We start from the raw sequence: 21,029 nt of genomic DNA, 5'->3' as shown, positions 1-21,029 counted from the left end.
AAACGTGCATGTTTAAAGGATATGCCTACGTAAATATTTGTAGAACTGAGAATTCAGTATTAGTACAGATTCTGGTGAATGTAGCTAACTGGATTCACTAAAATGTATTTAACGCGTTTTTTGAACACTCTTGGTTTTCTTAGGTTTCATCTTCCTTAGCAAAGTCTTTCCATTGACATTCATCAGGTTATTGAAATTCTGAGTGAATAAAATCAGTTAATGTACATTTTCCCCCTTTGTGCATTAAATCTGCACCTCTTGTTTTCATTTACTTTGTGATCATTTACATAGAATCCAAAGAGCAACAGTGGTTACTATTGCATTGTTAATTGTACTACATTCTAATATATTAACCTTTGTGAGTTGTCTGCTGTTTCTTTCCTGATGCCTAAGGAATTCTCCTGGCCCCAAGAGTAATTAATATAACTCTGTGTTTAGTGCAACATGCATTCCCTCAGTGCATGAAACTCCACTGGCGGCTTTGGTTTTGGATGCATTCAAGGATGGGAAAATTTCTGAAGTACGGAGAGATATACTCTATGATCCACTGAGTGCCCCCTTACCTTCTGACTCAGCTAAGGGGGTCACCTTGACACCATTACAGGTATCTCATATTTTGAAAATACTGTTTCCTAAGTCACAAAGTATGTTCTTAGTAAAGTTGAATAGATGAAGCACTTTAAGAGAATCAAAACTGAATGACGTGATATGATCAAAATGTTGCAGACTGAGTAAGCCACCAAGGTAATACACAGAAAGAGAAACAAAAATGCCAGCTTCTTAATAAACTAGGCAGTAGTCTCACAGACTGCGGAATAGCATTAAATATGCTTGGCATGCAGACAGATAGGAGCATGCAGTTGTAATGCCGTACTCTTTGAAGAGATTGTTAACTTCCTGAGAGATGCTAAGCCCCCTCTCTTTCATTGCAGGTAGGTGGCACAGAACGCAGCTCATAAACCCAAGAATATCTCACGGAACAAATATACTATCAATCAGAGCTGTTCTTGTTTCTGCAGAACCAGATTACCTTGAGTGGCAGAGTGCCCCGCTTAGGCAGATACGTATTTGTGGTACATTTTTATCAGCCAGCACACCCAGTGTTCCCCGTGCAAGTGCGTGTGGATGCGGGACGTGTGTGGCCAGGTAAGCATCTGAATTTGATCTAACCCCTTTCCTTTCCCAGCGTTTTGGCACATGGAGCATTTTTTGGCATTACGTTTTTTCTTCTAGGTTCCTTCAATGCTTCATTCTGCCCTCATACCTCTGGCTGTCGGGATCAGGTGATTGCAGAAAACCAAATTGAGCTTGAAATTTCTGAACCTGAGGTCTCTGTTACGGTTATGATACCTGATGGAAGAATGCTGGTTCTGGTACGTTTATTACATAAGTGTACTTGGAAATGTTATTCTCAATTTCACCATTCATTTAGAGATAGATGCAAAGATGAAAGCCGAAAGGAAAGAATTTGTTTTTTAATGTTGTGTTTCAGATTTTTAGGATCTTGTGCGCTGCTTCTGTTTTATTTTAAATTTTTAAGATACCATACACTGTTTTTATTGTACACTGCTGGTAGCATCACAGCTCTGGGGGGAAGATAAGTATATTTTCTTATTTTTTTTCAGTTAAAATGTTACGGGTTTTGAGAAAATCCAGAATGCATAATGAAGCAACATTTAAATATATAAATGCCGTAGCTTGTGTCTTTTGCTTTTCTCTGAAATGTACAATTTAGCTTTTTTGTTGTTTTAAGGAAAATGTCTTAGTTGTTCCAGCAGACACCTACAGTTACAAAATTCTTGACAAAAAGACAGTGGACAAGTCATTTGATTTTATCAGCCAATGTGGAGGAAACAGTTTTTATATTGAGTAAGCATCGCTTTCTAAAAAACTGAACATTTGACAACAAGCTGGGAATTAATATTATTTTCACTCTGTATTAAAGACACATCTATAAAATCCCCATCATTGTGCTACATTAAAATGCTTTTCATGGCTTATGCTGGCCCATTAAATTTCCATGAGTAATTTTTCCATAACTTTCTATTGTAAATGAAATGTAAAGGTAGAGCTTTATTGCTCACAGTACAAAAGAGGAAAATCTATGTCATCTTTCTGTCTTTGGTATTTCCATCTTTGGTATTTGGTATTTTGCTTGGCATGTCTGAACTGATATGATTAATATATGCACTTTCTTTGGAAAAAAATCTCTTACCTGCATGTTCAAAGCCATTCACCACTAATTTAATTAAAGTATATCCTCTCATGTGTACTGATGCAGTCCTTATGTCAAAGAACAAAGGCAGGACCCTAATTTACTGAACCACTGCAGAGCATGCTCATAACAATTCCCAAGTGCCAGTACTTACAGGATTTCTATTTCAATTTAAATAGCCCAGAAGGATCATCGGCCTTCTGTAAGGACTCTGTAAGGTCACTAGTGGCTTTCTACAACAACGGAGCCCTGCCATGTAATTGCCATAGCGCAGGTGCCACGAGCCCTGCTTGCAGCCCCCTGGGAGGACAGTGTATTTGCAGACCTCATGTCATCGGTCGTCAGTGCAGCCGATGCCAAACTGGCTACTATGGATTTCCATTCTGCAAGTGTAAGTACATGCTCGGACTTATTCAGCACCTGACCCGACCTTTTATTTAATTCTCTGATTTTACTGCATAGGTACCACAGCCTCATGTTTCTTTATAGGGCTTGATCCTATGAGAGGCCGGTTGAGCCATCTGAGATTTAGCATAGCATAGCTTTCATTTTAACACAGAAGTAACCCCATTCCCTTTAAGTACACCTAGTTCACAAAGAAGTGTGCCTTCGCATGTGTTGTCTGATCAGGTGTAGTAGGCTTACTGGTTTTACTGGTTAAAATCCATATTGCCACTCTTTCAGTTGAATGGATTTTTCTGCACTGACTGCTAAATCGTTTCCAAGTTCTTACTGTTGTATACCAGTTTATACCTTCAAGATTTTCCATACATAATCAGAGTCAGCATTCTTGATTCCTCTTTTTCTGACGTTATTCTTAACATCAGCAGATTTATAGATTACACCAACAGTCTTCAGCTGCTTTCCCAGATATTATACTGTATGTTTATTAATGTTACTTTGTAAAAGTGGTGCCCTTAACACCAAAACTGTTCAATGTTTAATGCTTGGCAGTTTGGGGAAGTGATAATAATGCCTGTGGTGAAGTTAAGCAACCAATCTGTGGAAAAGAGCCAAGGTCTCAAACTATTCTTTGAAACGACCATTACGGTCACATAGTTGGTTTCCATGACCCTGGTTTGTCTCAGTCTCACATCACTGATAGTTGAAGTCAAATAAGCCATCTGAGCTTAAAACTAGTGGAAGAGAGAAAAGAATCATGTCATTTATACATACAGGTTGTGTTTGTTTCATATGCAAGTTCGATGAGAGTTGATCATTGTAAGTTGAGACGTTATTAATTTGTAGAACATTGTCTTTGACCTAGTATGCAACTGTGGGCAGCGTCTTTGTGATGACGTCACTGGTAAATGCATTTGCCCTCCGCGAACCGTGAAACCAAAGTGTGAAGTGTGCGAGAAACATTACTTCAGCTATCACCCTCTTGCTGGCTGCGAGAGCTGCAACTGTTCAGAAAAAGGAGTCGTTAATGTGGCAAGCCCAGAATGTGAAAAAACCAATGGGCAATGCAAGTAAGTTTGGGTTATGTGCATTATAAATGATGCATGGGTGGTTTGCTTCATCCTTCTTTTCAGGTATTTGGATGGGATGTGGGAGTCTTTGATGATGATGAATAGAGATTTAAGCAGTACTTGGCAATAGTGAGGGCTCAGCTGTTTCAGGGATACCCGCAACGTTTTAGTGGAAACATGGTTTGTGCAGGTAGCTGATGGTGGGATTTGGGATTCCTGGGCTTGCTTCCGTTTGCCAGTGACATGCCACGTCACTCATGGTAAGTCCCTGAATCTCTGGCCATCTTATAGAGGACGTCAGATCAGAGCTCCTGACTTCTGGACATGTACTTCATTTGTAATGGTGTACATTATCTCCCAAATTCTTAAAATTATGCAGTTGACCTTCCACAATCTGATGTCTGGGTTTCAGTCCACTGGTGTTTTTAAGTACTGTGAAGCTTGAGTGCTTGCAGTGAGCTTTGAGAAACTTTGATGATAGGTACTGTCTGTTTGGAAGATACTGTTCAGTTGGAGCCATAGCTGATAATTGCCCTGAAAATTATGCCTTCTGTATGACATATGCTTATTTTTCTGTAACTCTGCATACTGAAATAAAAATAAATTATTTAGTTTTATTCTCTTATTGATATTCTCTAAAACATTTATAGCATACAGCCACAATCATAGGGGATTATCTTAAATTCAGATGCTGTGAGTATTAGTGTAGTTGAACATTTCTATTGTTTCCTTGGGGAGATCGAGTCCTTAAATAGTAAGTGCAAATACTTGATAGCCAGTAGGTTACATAAAGTCAGGATTAGTTCAGTTTGATTGGTTTGGCTATGTTTTTGCAGGGTTCTAACAAAGAAATATGATCCTTCCTGCTCTGCAATTAATCCTGTAAATATGACAGAGAATACTCATTTTCAGAGAATACTCATATTATTTCCTGAATTTAAATTATTTTCCTAAGTCTGTCCTTTTCATATGAAGTGTGTAATTGTCTTATCCCAAGGGCAAAACAAGAATTTTCATATGTGGAAGTTGGGGTTCAGCATTAAAGAGTAGCGTATTCTGTATCTCCTGATGCACTCTCAATTTCATTAGTCTCTGCTTTCATTTTCCCCATACAATACAAAATAAAATAAAAATAAATACAATGCAAAAATAAATCAAATAAATACTTCAGTCAACTAAAACCTAATACTTTAAAGAAAGGGCTTAGGATATTTCTACTCGAGTAAAATTGAGGATAATTTTTGCAGAAATAGTCAGATTTTTCCGTTTCGGTGAATAGCTGTATTGCCTGATTATAATGGTGATATTTTTCATGTGCAGCCTAATTGGTAATATCAAAGAAACGACAGCTTATTGCTAAAAATTCTGAAGCAAAACTTGACATTTAGCAAATACTTTTGGACTGCTTACTGAAGTATATAGCTAACTACTACATTCTGATTAATACCTTTCCTTCTGTGGATTACAGGAAGTTCAAAGTCCCCATCCAGCTCCTGTTATGTGGGGGGGGTGATAATGCATTCAGAGAGACTCTGGGAAACATTGCCCATTGTCTGGTGAATTGAGTAATTGCTTTCATATATTACATGAAGTGCAGTCTACCTTGTCCGCATAATTTAACTGTTTATTTCCTTTAAATTTGTAGTGTTAGTGCACATATAAATTTGGTGCTGAGACCCAAAGGAGACTCCACCAACTTGCTGAGGCTTTTAAAAATTATCTTATGACAACTAAAATGTAAAGGTGTGGATGGTGGTGGTGGCAGACATTCTTTATCAATGGATCTTTACTGTCTTGAAACCTCCTTTGGGCTGGTACAGACATTGCCAGCTTAGACAGAAGCAAGAGGGATCATCAGACCTACATTTTCACTAGTTTTATTGGTCTGTGCAAGTTTGTTGTAGAGGTAGGATGAAGTAACTGCTGCCGCTGAAAGATGTTCTCTCTTATCTCAAGCCTTATTCATAGTTTGGTGGTGTTTTTTGCATCTTCTGTACTTCACCTAGTAAGTAAATCCAAGGCATTCAGCCTTCACTGTGAGCAAAGTGGATTTTATCCTTTGTGAACAGTTGTAAACTAGCCCAAGCCTTGTGGCAGGTTGAAGTCCCCATAATTATTCATATGCCTGGGCTTCTCCACCTTTTTGATAGCAGGTGAGTGCCTTGAGAAATGCCCAGTCACATCCTCCAGCTATAAATAATCTTCCAGCTCCGCTTACCTGTGTACAACATCCATGTTTCACATTTTGGTGTATAGAGACAGTAGTTCTGCACTGCAAGCACTGAACAGCTGCAGAAGTTTAGCTCCATTGTGAGCATTTATATCATTCAAAATCAAATCCATTCCTAATCAGTTCCATGACCATAGAAAACATCTCACCATTCGAATCTGAGAACAGTACTAACCTGCTGCTGTTTGTCCGTGGAAGTCATGAAGTTGTGTCATAGCCATGCGATCACTTCAAAGATCCACCTGCCTTTTGTTTTAATTTCCCCTTCCTCGCACTGTCCCTGCCTCCCTTATTGACTCCCTCCTCTGTGTTTGTTTGTTGATAAAGATGCAAACCAGGAATAAAAGGACGGCAGTGTGATCAGTGTGCTCCTGGTACTTACGGTTTCCCAAACTGCGTGCCGTGTAACTGTAACAGAGGTGGAACAGAACCAGATGTTTGCGATCCCCAGACAGGAATTTGTCTCTGTAAGGTCAGATAAATCGAATTACTTCTGCATTCACAAGCATTGTTTGCACACCAGCGACTATTTCGTATTTAATGGGGTGAATGAAGTGAGTTTATCATTAACCTTTCAGTAAGAATTAAATGCAGCTGTATGAAACCATCACACCTCGCAGTATGTGCACAGATCATCGTGGTAGCAATTAAATGCCATTTTTTAATGAGTTCAGTATCTGTCAGTTTTACAGGTGGTCTTAGGCTTTGCAGGGTGTTACAGTGCTACAGAGTAGATGTCCACTGATTCACTGAAGCAGTCGGTACCCTGCACAGATCCGCTTTATGCATCTGCGTCTTGACTTTTGGATGTTAACCAGGTCCTATGCTTTTTTTAGCCGTATTATGTCGGTTGACATTTCACCACATCATTATATCCAGGAAATCTTCTTTTGTTCTGATCTGCATAATTAAATGTGATAAATGTGAACTTTCACGAGTGACCTTTTATATTGTAGGGTTGGAAAAGCCAGCAGGAGGGTTTTGGCAGGGAAGTTACCAGCTGTCTCTGACTAATATTTATTACTCAATGGTTCACTTTATAAACTGGAAAGACAGCTCGTAACTAAGACAGTCTCCAAGAAGTCAGTTTTATTTGCATTTGGAATATGGTGTATCCAGGCAATCACACGTTTTCATTCATGTTTCCATACATTTAAATACATATTCTTTCAGAAAGTTTGTTTTACGTGCAGGAAGATTTGGGGGCCTCACCAAAACCAAAAGGAAAACTCTGAGATTTCTTTCAACTATGCCTTAACAGGAGAATGTTGAAGGTGCAGAATGTGATATTTGCCGACCAGGATCCTTTTATCTGGACCCTTCTAATCCCAAGGGATGCACCTCTTGCTTTTGTTTTGGGGCAACCAGCAACTGTCGCAGCACAAATCGTCGTAGAACCAAGGTGTATTCAATATTTTTTTTCTTTGCTCTCATGAACTTGCATTTATTCCATTAAGGAAATGCCAGATTTCTTCCAAAATTGAAAAGTATTTTAATAGTTTCCGAGGATGAGCAATATTCTGCAAGCAATCGTGCAGATTTAGTGCAGCCTTGTTAAGACTTAGGTGGTCTGAAAGTGCCTTTCAGCAGAAATGGCCATTTTCATGTTTGTTTACAAATCACTAGTACTGAAGTTGAGCTGGCCTTCCATTGCTTTATCTTCAGTCACTGGTTCGTCACTAAAGTCAAGGGTCTCCTTCAAGATGCATTGATAAGCACATGTCAGTTTACATGTCTATATCATAAGTGCATTTTGAAACCTAAGAAATGTGTGACAGATTCCACAGAGATTGTAAAAATTGTCTTTCTTCCCTCCCTATAAAAAAAGATACGACATCAAGGGTAAGAAAAGAAGGAGAAGATAGATTTTTAGTAGCATAATTGAACGGTAAGGTGGCTGAAGACTGAAAAAGAAGGAACAACTGCCTGAAACAATGCAAGAGAAAGCAAAGTGAGAAGCAGAGCCCTAGAATGGTGGATGAAGACTTTAGTTTAGGCTTAGACATAGACTCGGTACAATCCAGATTGTGGCACTTTATTGTTTACACACAAAGGATGAAAATCTGGTCTCAGTAAAGTCAGTAGCAAACTTCCATTTGCTTTAGGAAGATTTCCTCTAGTGATTACTTGTCCTTACCAAAGACTGGTTCTGAAAACATGTCTATCTTTGTTTTATTGCTCTGGCCAGCCAAGGTCAACCTACCATAGAACTGTTCTCATACATATGCATGATACTTTCTTTCCCCCAGCATAATGATAAATAACAGGATGCATGGTCTTCCATGAAACAAGAGCCATGAACATAAAATGTGCATTATTAAAGAGCCAGAATATTAGGCTACATTGCCTGCCTACCCAAAATACCCTGCCATGTCCCCTCCCTCCCAGTTAACGTACCATTTTGTCTTTTAGGTTACTGTCCTTGGTTTGATTTCGGAATGGATTTAAAAAAGCACCTCCCAATTATGTCCTTGAGTTTGTGTACACAACTCCTAGTCACCTCCAGAAGGGTTATGCCTTCATGTGACTGAATATAGAATTTAGTTTGCAGCTGACAAACCAGATGCCTGCATCCCAAGTAGCTTTGGCACATCTGTCCCGCTTACGCTCTCTTTTGAGGTCCTTGCAACCTCCACTGAGAAAAGATTTTAGGCTGGCTCTGAAGGGGTTGAAGTTCATGCTTGGGGAATTACAGAGGCTAAACAATTTCTCCTCATTACTTGGTGCTGGTAAAGCTTAATAAAGGATGAAACAAGCTTTTATTTCCTTTATGTATTTTCATTAGTTTGTGGACATGAGGAACTGGCGCTTGGAGGCAGTGGATGAAAATATTGTCATTCCAGTCACTTTCAATCCAGTCAGTAATAGTGTAGTGGCTGATGTTCAAGAATTGCCTGCTTCAGTGCATAGTTTGTACTGGAAAGCACCGCCCTCTTACCTGGGAGAGAAGGTAAATGACACCTCGCTCATCTGTTTTAATAGCACGTATTCATTTTTTGCCAGCATTGTTGATAAACAGTCTCCTTGTTTTTCTTAGATACGTTTCTGTCTCTTCCCTCACGAGATTCTTCTCTCTCTTCCCTGACATGCTAGGAATCACAGCATTTGACTTTTGAGTACAATGTTAAAATTGTAACCAATAATACAGAATTAATCATCTTGCTGGGTGCCAGGGAGGTCTTTATGTAAACAGCATGGTCAGAAGCTACGGTTCAGGGAGCTGGTACCTTCAGCCGCTTTTCTGAAACCCAGAACACGTAGAGCTTGCCAATGTGCCCGAATAGCCTTTAGACTCCCCAGAGTACCTCCTGGACAGATTTCCAAAAGAATAAAAGGTGATTAAGTGCTCAGTGGCACGAAAAAACCCAACCCTCTTCTTAGGAAGAGCAACACCTGGTTTTCCAACCTTTGTATTCTTTGAACTGCTTGCTGCTCTTTCTACTCATGCATGGGGGCAGGCCCTTGCTCACGGTTAACACCTATCAGCATTTCAGCCTGGGGGTTACGCTGACCAGGAGGACTTTGCTAGTGGTGCCTTGCAGGCCCAGAGCCCCAGGTTCTCCCTGTTGGCAGCTCTGACAGTGTCAATAGTTACTAGCCAGTTGTAGGGCACACAGGCTTTTCAGATGCAATCCTACTGTCACACAAGTGAAAACAAATGGGTTAGACACAAGAGCATTAAAGATGGTACAATTTTTGAAGTTCCTCTTAGTCCGCATTTTAAGGACTAGAGCAGTATTTTTCACCCTGCTCTCCTATGCTCGCAGGTAAATATCTTTCAGTTGAACAGCACATTTAGTTAGGGTGCTTTTTGTTAATGTTATAGAGGTTCTTGTTTCAATGTCTACAAATTCTTTTTCAAAGAAAGTTCATGATGAAGCGTACTTTATCTACTACAGTGTTAAACCAGAAGGACTTTTGTTGTTCCCATAACAAAATATAAAGAAGGCAATAACCATTTTTAAACACAGCTATTACGAACAGTGCTATGAGTTTTATGTTGCGTGTCACAGTATCTAACTAGGCATGCCATGACTTGCTTTTATTTACGATGACAACACTGTAAATAAAATAGAACTATTTTTGGACCTGCTTTTACCATACACTGTGTGTAAGTGTATATTTTAGCACTGGCTATACTGCAGTAGTGAAAGTCCCCCCAAAAATGGTATCTTGATGCTTGGTTTTACAAGCTCATAAGTTTACCAATCATTTACTTTATTGTATTCTGAAAATGCCAGGTTTTGGTCTACTTCCAGGGATAGCACCTCTTTTGGAAGATGTGAACAAGATCACTCCAGACATTTTTCATTATGATGAGGGTATAAATACTGTTTTCCATTACCTTAAACCTTTTAATTAATTCCACTGGAACATTAATATTTAGCAGAGTATATTTCCTTTCCTCTCTCGATCTTTTGTTTACAAAGTTAAAAGGGAAGAGCAACAATAAATATATAAATAATTGTATTTATATAAATACAGCAAATCTATAAATATAAAATCTATAGCAGTGCAGGAACTAACAGTCATAGAGAAATTCAGATCACATCATCTCCATTTTCTGCTCTTGTGTATTTTAACATTCTATTTAATAGACCACTCTTTATGTTAGAAAATAAATACTGTACATATAGAATACAGAGGAAGTTTATAACACCAATATTTTTCCATTTAAAAAAAAAATTTCAAAAGCAGTAACATAACAGCCTGTCATATGGTGCAGTCCTAAAATGTGTGTTAAATAGGAATTAGCTCTAATTTGAATTTTCTTATGTTTTTGAAAAAAAATTATTTATACAGGTCGTTTTGATTGTGTTGGCAAAATATAGCCAATGTTCCAAATGATGCTTTTGAAAATGCAGTTGGCTAAAGATAATAAGGTTAATTACAGCCCTGTGATCCAAGGAACGCATTTAGTACTGAGATGTCTGTGTTTTGTTTGTAATTCATCAAAGTACATGGAAAGGGGTAGAGTGAAGGCTGGTGCTTACCTGCAGAACGCCAAAAACTGACAAAGCAGTTCTTCCTCCCATGTCAAAACCAAGCGTAAGCTATAAGGGCAAACAGCAAGGGGTGCAAAACAAAGTAGTGTATCTGTGGCAAAACACCTGGTTTCACCTAGTACCCACAAACCTTGCTTCTAGGCTCTTCTTGGAACAAAAACTGTCTAGGCTGTCCCTGGAGCTTCTTTTCCTCTTTGTATGTTTTGAACTGACTCACTCATACACGACCCAGGGAAGCTGTTTGTCAGATGATTCGAACATACTTGCCTAAGTCTTTGTTTTGGGCAGCAGCGTATGTATTTGGTTGGGGTTGATGCCACCTGTGGTCACCTATAGTGGAGCCAAAAGAAGTGTGGTTTCAGCTCCCAGGCTGTTTACAACAGAGCTGATATCAGTGGAAGTCCTGTCCTCCAAAAGGTGGAGCAAAGATTTCCTGATTAGATTCATGTTTGAAGTAAGGTTAGAAAATGCTGGCCTATGAAGGCCACCTTTAAACATGCTTAGTCTGACTTCTCCTTTTTATCCATGGCTGTTCATGGGGTTCACCACCACTTTCACCGTCAGTCTGACATCTGCTCTTGATGAGCCAAATCTGCTCTGTAGAGTCTGGGGAAGAACAATGCTCATGTGAACGTGTGATTTCTCCATCACAGATGGTATGATCCCGGGTATGAAAAAAAACCCCAATGCAGGTAACCTTCCAGAGAACAGTAACAGGCACTGCTCAAAAAGTGATGTCAGATACACAAAGTAAACAAAATTAAAAGTAATTTCTTCCAAGCAACACATATTTTCATATTTGGACTAAAGAACAAAGAGTAAATATATTATTTACAGTGCTGGGAAACGGGGTAAACTTGAATGCAAAGTTATATTAATATCAAGCAATAGTGCAGTAAAGTATCTCTGGTCTTGTGCATTTTGTTATAGCTTTCTTCATATGGTGGCTTCCTAAGTTACCAAGTGAAATCTTTTGGTTTACCTAGTGAGGGCATGGTTCTTCTGGATAAGAAACCTGATATACAACTAACAGTAAGTTTTGAAATACTATTTTTTTCTTTCAAGCAGTAACAATACCATGATTTTTTTCTGTTACCTGACAACCATGGCAAATTTTGCTCCTATAGTGTGCTTAACTTTTATAGCAACTTGCTGCATTTCTGTAAAAGTGATTTTACTGCGTTTTGCTCAAAGGCATCAACACACCTATCTCTGTTGCCAAAGTAACATATTATTAAGCATAACTGACTTGAGAACAAATAAAACAGAATTTTCTCTGTAAAGTGCACCTGTGGAAAAAAATTAATTAATGCCTTGCACACTTGTCAACAAGTATAGGTTCGACTCTGCAAAATATGCCCTGGATTCCATGTGTAATTAATCTCATTTTCTGTGAGAATTTTCTTCAGCATAAAATTAAGCATAATTATAAGGCTTCAAGGGACTGAAGTAAAAATGCATTTTAGGTTAACAGTTTTCTAATTTAATCACTTTAGGGCCAAAATTGAAATCTTCTACTGTTTGTTGAAATTCCCAAGGGGGTGCTTTTGTTTCTTCAGACCATCAGAAATACTAATGCAGTATTCTGGGATTCTTATTGGGAAATATGCCTCATAAAGTACTACAGTAGTATCCAAAGTTGTTTGTGCACCAGAATGCAAGGGAGAGTGTTTGAAAACGCAAAAACATTTTTACTCAAAAGTAATAACTAGTTCCTGTGAAAATTGGTCAGCATTAATTTAATTCTCTTAGTGTTTTATTTGAAAGCAAGGTTGTTAATAGGCAAAAGCAGTGAAAACCCTGCTGACACTAGAACACAGTGCTTGCTATACCACTTCGCTGACAAAATCACATACAGTTTTCCTAGGATTACTTAGTTTTTATTCCCCAAAGGGAAACAGGATTAATGTGCTTCACCAAATTTTATTGCATCTGAACACTTTACCATACAAAGTAGTGAAATGGCAATTTTATATCCTCATTCTCTTATAGGGCCAGCAAATGAAAGTTGTTTATATGGATCCCAACAACCCACTGCCTGACCGTCAATATTATGGCCGTGTGCAGCTAGTTGAGGTAAGAAATGAAAATGGAATGGCCTTCCCTTTTCTTCGCAGTGGCACATAAAAAATACGCAGGTAATAGGTGCAGAAATACCAAATACTTGATAATGTTAATGAATATAAACTTAAATACTGTAGACCTTAAATATAAACATTTTTTCTCTCTCTTTACTGCCACATTGAACGTAGGTTCTGGTTCATGCCACCTAATTTTAGCACCTCTAAGTTAGGCATCTTGGGTCCAATTTAGCCCTTAGCACTCCCTCCAGGGCCAGTGGAGTAATGCTGAATCAGTCATCAGTGGAAGATGATTCATCGCAGCCCCAGACTGTACTTAATAGAGGTGGAATGAACTGTTATCTGTTTTCCTTGGTGTCTAGCTACCTAGTTTGGTAGCTAGGTGGGTGTCCAACATTCAGGCAGGTGACTTTAGCAGGGATTATTCCTACCTTAAATCTGTCCTCAGAAGGTCAAGCTGGGTTATTTATTTCTGTCTCATATATAGGCAAAAAAGCCAGATTCCGTTTTCAGTAATGCTGTGTCTATCAGCAACAAGAAAGCATGTGAAGGCAGCCCTCAAAGACTGGATTTCTAGGACTTTGCTTACTCTTAAAAATAAAAGCATTTTCCTCCACCCTTTTATGGTTTGGTGGGCGATACCTCAAAGAAATTTGAATGACTGAAGAAGAACCCTTATGCTTCTTCACTTTTCAATACCTCAAAGCTGTATGTACCTTGCAAAGTGAAGGGTACATCCCTTTCTATGCTCATTATTCCTTTACCCACCTATCCTGTGTTTACTTTAATTGTATTTATTTTCCTGACCTCTATTTCGCCCCCCACCAATTGGCACTATAGAGGTCTGTTCCATGGGGGTTTTCTCCCTTTTTCTGTCATCCTGTCTTCTTTGCAGATACTCTTTTTAAGAAGCAGCCGTGCTCATTTTGTACCCTTAATGTGCAGGGAAACTTCAGGCATGCCAGCAGCAATAACCCGGTATCCAGAGAAGAACTGATGATAATCCTGTCTAGACTAGATGGCTTACACATCAGAGGCCTTTACTTCACGGAGACTCAGCGATTAACCCTTGGTGAGGTTGGGCTGGAAGAAGCCACCAGCGCAGGAAGCAGCAGCAGCATTGCATACAGTGTAGAGACATGCTCCTGCCCTCCGGAGTACGCTGGTGACTCATGTCAGGTAGGAAGCGTTTGCTTCCATACTGTACCATTATCTTCTGTCTTGCCTACAGCTATGCATACTGGCTTAGTTAGAGGAACAGGCTAGTTATTAAAGTAATTAAACGTGCTTCTTGTAAGCTTGTGCACTTTCAATGGCTCAAATACTTTCACTGTCTAAGAAGCACTGTGGGGTTATTCAGCTCACGATTGCTTTTGCGGAACTGTGAATGTCATTTTACATATGTAAGGCACTATAATGAGGGATTCTTCTGTGATGCCCTACGAGAGGCTGAATAATCTCAGTTGACACTTACTGTAATGGAGGGAAGGTCAGAGTTGACTTGATCAAAGTCTGTGAGACCCTACACGCAGACAAGTTTCCTTGTTTTATCCGGGAAATGCATGACAAGGTCCAAGGGAAGTAACCTGAACCTAGGCAATTCTGCATACTTCCCTATTTTCACAGAGTGACTAACACTTTTCCTATTTTTATAGGAAAATATTTGAAAGCTGAAGTTAGAATATTTGAAAAAAATATTTGGAGATACTCTCATGAAAGATAATGTGAACATTGCAAAGTAATACTGTTACCTGAAGAACGGTGAAATCCCAGCCGCAGTTATATATCCTGTCCCTGATGCTGTTCCCGTAGCTGTAATTCTTTTGGTTGTCACTTTGCTTAGCTTAGAGCTCGACTGTTCCCATGTGTAAGCACCCAAGGCAGCAGAATAAAGTACCGGAGAGATAAGCGGTGTACAAAGTGCACAAAATATGAGGAATTATTCTCTCAGAAAATGGTTTGGGGTTACCATAAAGCAGCAATTGCTGTACTAACCTTGCAAACGTTTTTGAAATGAGAGTGAAAGAATAATATCTAGACCAGAGCAGCTGCAGAGAGACTGAACAAAACAACATTTACGGTTGGCTTATGTCTCGTGTGTGCATCCACTGCTCAGGGCAGCTCTCCATCATCTGTCATATACCATTTTGGAAATATTTCTAGAAACTTATTTTTTCACACATTTGATGTTCTGTGTCACACGCAAATTGATGAGCATTGACCAAAATTCCTACTACCATCCCATTGCTTTCAACATACTGCCTTTATAAACTAAGGTGTTGGGTTTTTTTATATAACCTAGTGGAAATACATAGCCAAAGGAAGTGATCAAGACACTCACCTGGGTAATTCATAAGCCCCATATGTTTATGCAGCATTACTCAGGCAGTGATTTACTGCTCTAATCACCTAGCTCTGTCTGGCTGCCTTAGGTGGGGAGGAGGTGATGCCTGCCACACCCCGACTTAGGTATATATTGAGCTACAGGAACTGCGGGGTTACTTGTTAACCTCAGGAATGGTAATGTGTGCTGTACAACTTGACTCATGTATAAAGTTTAAAGGTGGGGCCCATCACAGTACAGAGCCTCATTAATCTGAGTCAGAAGCTGGAGAAGAAGGGAGAGTATAAGAGAACGGGCGAGCACCAGAAGGATAGCAGCATATGTTCACAGTGGAGCTAAAGTAAAATGATGGCCCAAGCACAGAGGCCGAGGAATGTAGGATGGCTGGTTGTCACGTTAGTAGCCCTGGGGTGTTGTTTAGCACAAGGCATGCAACAGAGGCTGTCCTATCCTCACCTTCAGGAGAGGAGTCAGCAGCAACAAGTTCAAAGGGATTTTTACCTGAGACAGGTAATTTGTTCATTTTCCCTTCCTTGCTTGCTTCCTTCTTTCTCTTTGTTTTTAAATGAACTAACTTGATAACAACTCCTAAATTACTTAAAAGTAATAAGAAGGCTAATCTTCTTATATCTCTAAGTACTTTCCTAACAAAAGCATGTGCAACAAGTTTCTTTTAATCCTTGTTTAGTTGAAAACAGTCAGCCTGAACTCCTAAGCACTTGAAAATGCCTAGAGCTTTATCTTTGTATGGAATCAATTTCTCAGTATCACGAATGCTGCTTCAAAAACAAAGTGCCCATGTACTCCAAATGTGTTGTTTTAAGGACAGCATAAATGGAAAAACAAAAAGCTGCGTAGATTTTTTTCCAAATGCATTTGGATATATTTTTAAAATGAGTGATTCATTTTGCTCTCCAAAAAGAGACTTTCAGTAAATAAAATCTGTATGCATTAGAGCCTATATTTTACTTAGTCATGCTGTTTAATGTATTTCAGGCCCTGGTTTCTTCAGAAGCTGTGTATATTGGCTCCCTGTTGTTCAAGGAACGTATTCACCCTTTTAAAAATGTATCTGAAAAATTTCAACTGCCTATACTAAATTCAGTCCCTGCTCACACTGAAGTCAGTATCAAAAGCTGCTGCTGATACTAGTATTCTGTAGACTTTTTTTTTTCTCATTTATCCCGCATGTAAAGAAGGCAAAGGTGCCACTAGCAACTGTTGTTTAAAGAGCAATAACTCAATATTCCTTTTGGGATCTGCTTAGGGACAAGTGATTCTCTTTTTTCTCTGGTAGTTACATGGTTGATAAATTCACTGGTTAGTCCTGTCCCTGCATAAATAACTTACACCTCAAACCACTGGAACATGTTTTAAAACACCATCCCACAAACTCTTTGCTCTTTAGATTAGTCCCATCAGTCTTGATGGTGCAATTGCTATGAGAAAAGATTTATGGCTTTGAAGTTCAACTGTCACTTGTTTTCTGAATGTCATTGGGGCCAGCCCCTAACGTGAGGTACAAGTGAGGTATAGGTACAGCACAGAAGTACATTGCTGGAGGCAGGAACCTGGGAGGCATTTGCTTCATGGGGAGCACTGCTTTCTCCCCGCTTCCATACAGCCTCTGATCTTCCTTGCACCACGCCAGCTTAGTTACTAGTGAAAAGGGGCTAGGGAATAGAAGGGATAGACTTAATGTCCGGTCATTTTTGGTGTGGTTGGTGTGCCAGGAGGATGGTGAGCAGAGAAGGTGGGAATGAATTTTTGAATCGGTCTGTATACGGGAAGGCTCCATGCCCAGGAAGAATTCCTTCCCTACCTTTGGGCTTTCCCTGCCCATGCCAAGCAAAAACCTAGTTTTAACATACTAGTTACTACCTTCCTGGTGTAGGCTAACAAACTTCATGTCTCTTGCTTCATTCATAATCTTCCTCTGGTTCAGCTCCTTATTTAAACTTGACTTTGATATGACAGGCTGTGCTTCTGCTCCTGTGCCCTCAATAGCTGAACGTTCTTCTCATGCTTCCCAGGTCTCCAGGACAAGCCTGTACGTACTTAGAAATTAGACTGCTGTGTGTTTTGCTATATCGCCTAGCTCTGTCTAAGCATGGTTTTGTATAGCTCTAGGTAGACTTATTGTGGAAGTCATGATGAATTAATGTAAGAGATATCTCATTAGAATTATTTCCAAGGAATACACCGTAGTTAAATTAATATCAAGATTTCATGTAACTGCTAGCTAACATGTGAGATTTCCGTATGTTGATAGAATCATAGAATCATAGAATACCAGGTTAGAAGGCATGTCAAGGATCACCTGGTCCAACCTTTCTTGCCAAAGCATGGTCTAGACAAGACGGCCCAGCACCCTGTCCAGCCGGATCTTAAAAGTGTCCAATGTTGGGGAATCCACCACTTCTCTGGGGAGATTATTCCAATGGCTGACTGTTCTCATTGTGAAAAATTTTCCTCTTGTGTCCAATCAGAATCTCCCCAGGAGTAACTTGTACTCATTACCCGTAAAAAGGGAGTCTCCATCTTTTAAATACTGGAACATGGCGATAAGGTTTCCCCTAAGTCTTCTTTTCTCAAGGCTGAATAAACACAGTTCTCTTAGCCTTTCCTCATATGACAGGCTTCCCAGCCCTTTGATCATCTTTGTGGCCCTTCTCTGGGCTCTCTCCAGCCTGTCCACATCTTTTTTGTACAACGGGGACCAAAACTGAACACAGTATTCGAGGTGTGGCCTGACAAGTGCTGAGTAGAGTGGGATAATGACTTCTTTATCTCTGCTGGTGATGCCCTTGTTGATGCAACCCAGCATCCTGCCGACTTTCTTTGCCGCAGCAGCACACTGTTCACTAATACTGAGCTGGTTGTCCACCAGGACCCCCAGGTCCCTTTCCACAGAGCTGCTCCCCAGCAGGGTAGATCCCAGCCTGTACTGCACTCCTGGATTATGTTTTCCCAGGTGCAAGACCTTACAGTTGTCCCTGTTGAACTTCATAAGGTTCTTGTTAGCCCACTCTTCCAGCCTATCCAGGTCTTCCTGGCAGGGTGGCTCTCCCATCCAAAGTGTCCACTTCCCCACTCAGTTTGGTATCATCATCAGACTTCATCAGGGTACGCTGATCACATCGTCCAGATCACTTAGGAAGATATTAAACAGCATTGCGCCCAGTATTGATCCCTGGGGGACCCCACTTGTGACAGGTTGCCAGTTTGAAAAGGAGCTATTTACCACCACCCTCTGGGTGCGGCCTGTCAGCCAGTTCCCCACCCACTGCACAGACCACTTGTCTAGACCGTAACGCATCAGTTTCTCTAGGAGGAGGCTGTGGGAAACCGTATCGAAAGCCTTGGAGAAGTCCAGGTAGACAATGTCCACCGCTCACCCCACATCAACCGAGCAGGTTACTTTGCTATAGAAGGTGATCAGGTCTGTCAAGCACGATTTGCCCTTGGTGAATCCATGCTGGTTTTTCCCAATCATGTGCTTCATTTGAGTTGTGATAGCCCCCAGGAGGATTCTTCTTTGAGAAGACTGTAGTATGAATCTATATCCAAATCTTTTTCTGTAGTTTAAAAGTCATATTCTACACCTTTGTACATAGCCACAGGAAATGTGTTTTGCTCAGAGGTTAGAGTCAAACTGATGAAATCCCCACTACCATAAAGTGTAGAGCACAGGGCTCAGATGCTTAGGCTGAAACTCCTTCAGCTCCATTCTTTGTTGCCATTCGTTGTGTTAAAATACTTATTATTTAAGCAATAATATGGGCTTAGAAGAGCTTGCCAGGAAATGCACACCTTCACTATTCCTTGGAAATAGCAAACAATCTCAAAATACCCTTCCCATAACCTGTAAAACTTCTTCCCACCAACACAAACTATTTTTTTTTCCTCTCTTCTTACTGTCTAGGAATGTGGCCTTGGATTTTATCGTGAGAATAAAGGATTATTTACTGGACGCTGTGTCCCCTGCAACTGCAATGGAAATTCAAATAGGTGTCAAGATGGTACTGGAAAATGTATTGTAAGTAAATACTAACATTCAAGAAATTAATTTGAAAAAAAAGGAAAAACAAAAATTTACCTTACAGCAGTTTGCACTATACAGTATTGTTAAATTCCTAGCAACTAAAAATAATCCTTGCATGCTTCATTCTCTACATCTTGTACTGTTAATGAGCCTAAGTTGCATACACTTACATGTATACTTAACATAACTGTGGGTGATTAGAATAATTTGTGTCCTTGGTTTTGTTTTCTTCTTTCCCCTATATTTTTTGCTAGCTCATGATGCAAAAAGTCACCAAATGAGCACATATGTAAGTGTTTGCAGTTATTTATAATAAATATGGGTTCTTATCCTGGCATATGCAGTCCTTAGTTTTATACATATATACTAGGGTTTGCCAACACTGACAAATAGCGCATTAATGCATAGCATAGCTTTTGCAGAATCTTGTGTTTAATCAGCATCACTAAATCTCCACTAATCTTCATTGACAGCTAGATGGATTAAAAAAAAATTGGAGTAAATAAGATGAGATAAAGGGGATAAAAGTTAGATTAATTAGAAAATTTCAGTTGTTACAGAAGATACAGTGGGGCAGACTCTGCTTCCTGGCACACTGTATAAAACCCAAAGCAGCCTCATAGGAATGGATCAGCCCTCATAGCAATGCAAGTGTGACATTTGGCCGACTGTGCTTCTCCAGCTTATATCCCTGACGCTTCTTTGAACAGTTCGTTCTGAAAAATTCCCGCTTAAAAACTTTACTAATTTTTCACTTACTGTGTAAACAAGAACCTTGCCAACATCTTTCATGGTCTGTCTTCTCTGTTATTTCTTCCTTGTTCGTGCTGCATCCGTTCCGCCTGCGGTGCATTCCTGTGCGTTATGTCATTCCCCCCGACTTTGTCTCAACCAACCCTCTTGCTTTAATGGAAACTATAAACCAATTCAGCCCATTCTGGGGGATGACTTACAGGCTGCTGCTTTGGAGAGGCAGGGCAGGCTGTGACAGGAAAGTGCTGCAGCAGAGCTATAAAGATGAGGAAGTTTTACTTCAGATGAAAATTATAAAGGGGAAAAAAAAAAAAGCAAATTTCACTTTTACCTCATGAAGTATGTGCTTTAGGTTTCTCTTTGTCCCCTCCTTGTCACAGCTGGATTAACTTTCAGATAGCTAGAGCTAAATCAACACTTGGCCCTGGGACAAAATTTAGGGCAAGCAAAGTCATCCAGGATAATGCGGTGAAAAATGAAAGCCCAGAGGGCCTGTATTTCCATCATGAGCATCCACCTAATAAGGAGCAAGTTTGTCTCTCTGTAGAGGAGCCATGGGACAAAGACCTGCAGTGGTGCAGAGAAGACAAGGAGACTTCCCAGTGCGGAGTTGTCAAGTTGCATATGCAAAGTGCAAAGCTGGCTCACTTGGCCTCCTTCTTCCCGCTCACCTGGAGCACTGGACCCCAGTACCTTCACATGTCAGCTTCTCTCCAGTGATAGCTTCCAGAGAAGGCTTTGTGAGGCTAAGCCCAGGCTGACTCTTTCCTCTGTGGCAGCAGTGCAATCCTCCCCAGCTCAGGTGATAGCTATCCTGCTGTGTGCTGGTGGAAGGAGAGGGGTGCAGTGCTGCGCTGCTGAAAGTGGAGGAGAACAGAGTGCA

At 40.1% G+C, this 21,029-nt stretch overlaps 1 protein-coding gene across 1 annotated transcript in view; it reads left to right on the top strand.

The window, feature by feature from the left end:
- The window catches only part of LAMA3 (laminin, alpha 3), a 118,773-nt gene that overhangs the window by 61,022 nt on the left and 36,722 nt on the right, over positions 1 to 21,029 (top strand). The window contains exons 27-39 of the mRNA XM_009331488.1: positions 439 to 604; positions 1,020 to 1,146; positions 1,234 to 1,373; positions 1,754 to 1,869; positions 2,395 to 2,606; positions 3,483 to 3,687; positions 6,245 to 6,389; positions 7,179 to 7,319; positions 8,703 to 8,867; positions 11,854 to 11,955; positions 12,916 to 12,999; positions 13,950 to 14,183; positions 19,274 to 19,387. Coding sequence (XP_009329763.1) covers positions 439 to 604; positions 1,020 to 1,146; positions 1,234 to 1,373; positions 1,754 to 1,869; positions 2,395 to 2,606; positions 3,483 to 3,687; positions 6,245 to 6,389; positions 7,179 to 7,319; positions 8,703 to 8,867; positions 11,854 to 11,955; positions 12,916 to 12,999; positions 13,950 to 14,183; positions 19,274 to 19,387 — 1,951 coding nt within the window. The remainder of the gene's footprint in view (positions 1 to 438; positions 605 to 1,019; positions 1,147 to 1,233; positions 1,374 to 1,753; positions 1,870 to 2,394; positions 2,607 to 3,482; positions 3,688 to 6,244; positions 6,390 to 7,178; positions 7,320 to 8,702; positions 8,868 to 11,853; positions 11,956 to 12,915; positions 13,000 to 13,949; positions 14,184 to 19,273; positions 19,388 to 21,029) is intronic.

The sequence above is a fragment of the Pygoscelis adeliae genome, unplaced genomic scaffold, assembly GCF_000699105.1.
Source record: "Pygoscelis adeliae isolate BGI_AS28 unplaced genomic scaffold, ASM69910v1 Scaffold108, whole genome shotgun sequence".
NCBI classification, from domain to species: domain Eukaryota; kingdom Metazoa; phylum Chordata; class Aves; order Sphenisciformes; family Spheniscidae; genus Pygoscelis; species Pygoscelis adeliae.
The sequence above is the reverse complement of the archived record's forward strand: the minus strand, read 5'-3'. Positions and strand labels throughout refer to the sequence as shown.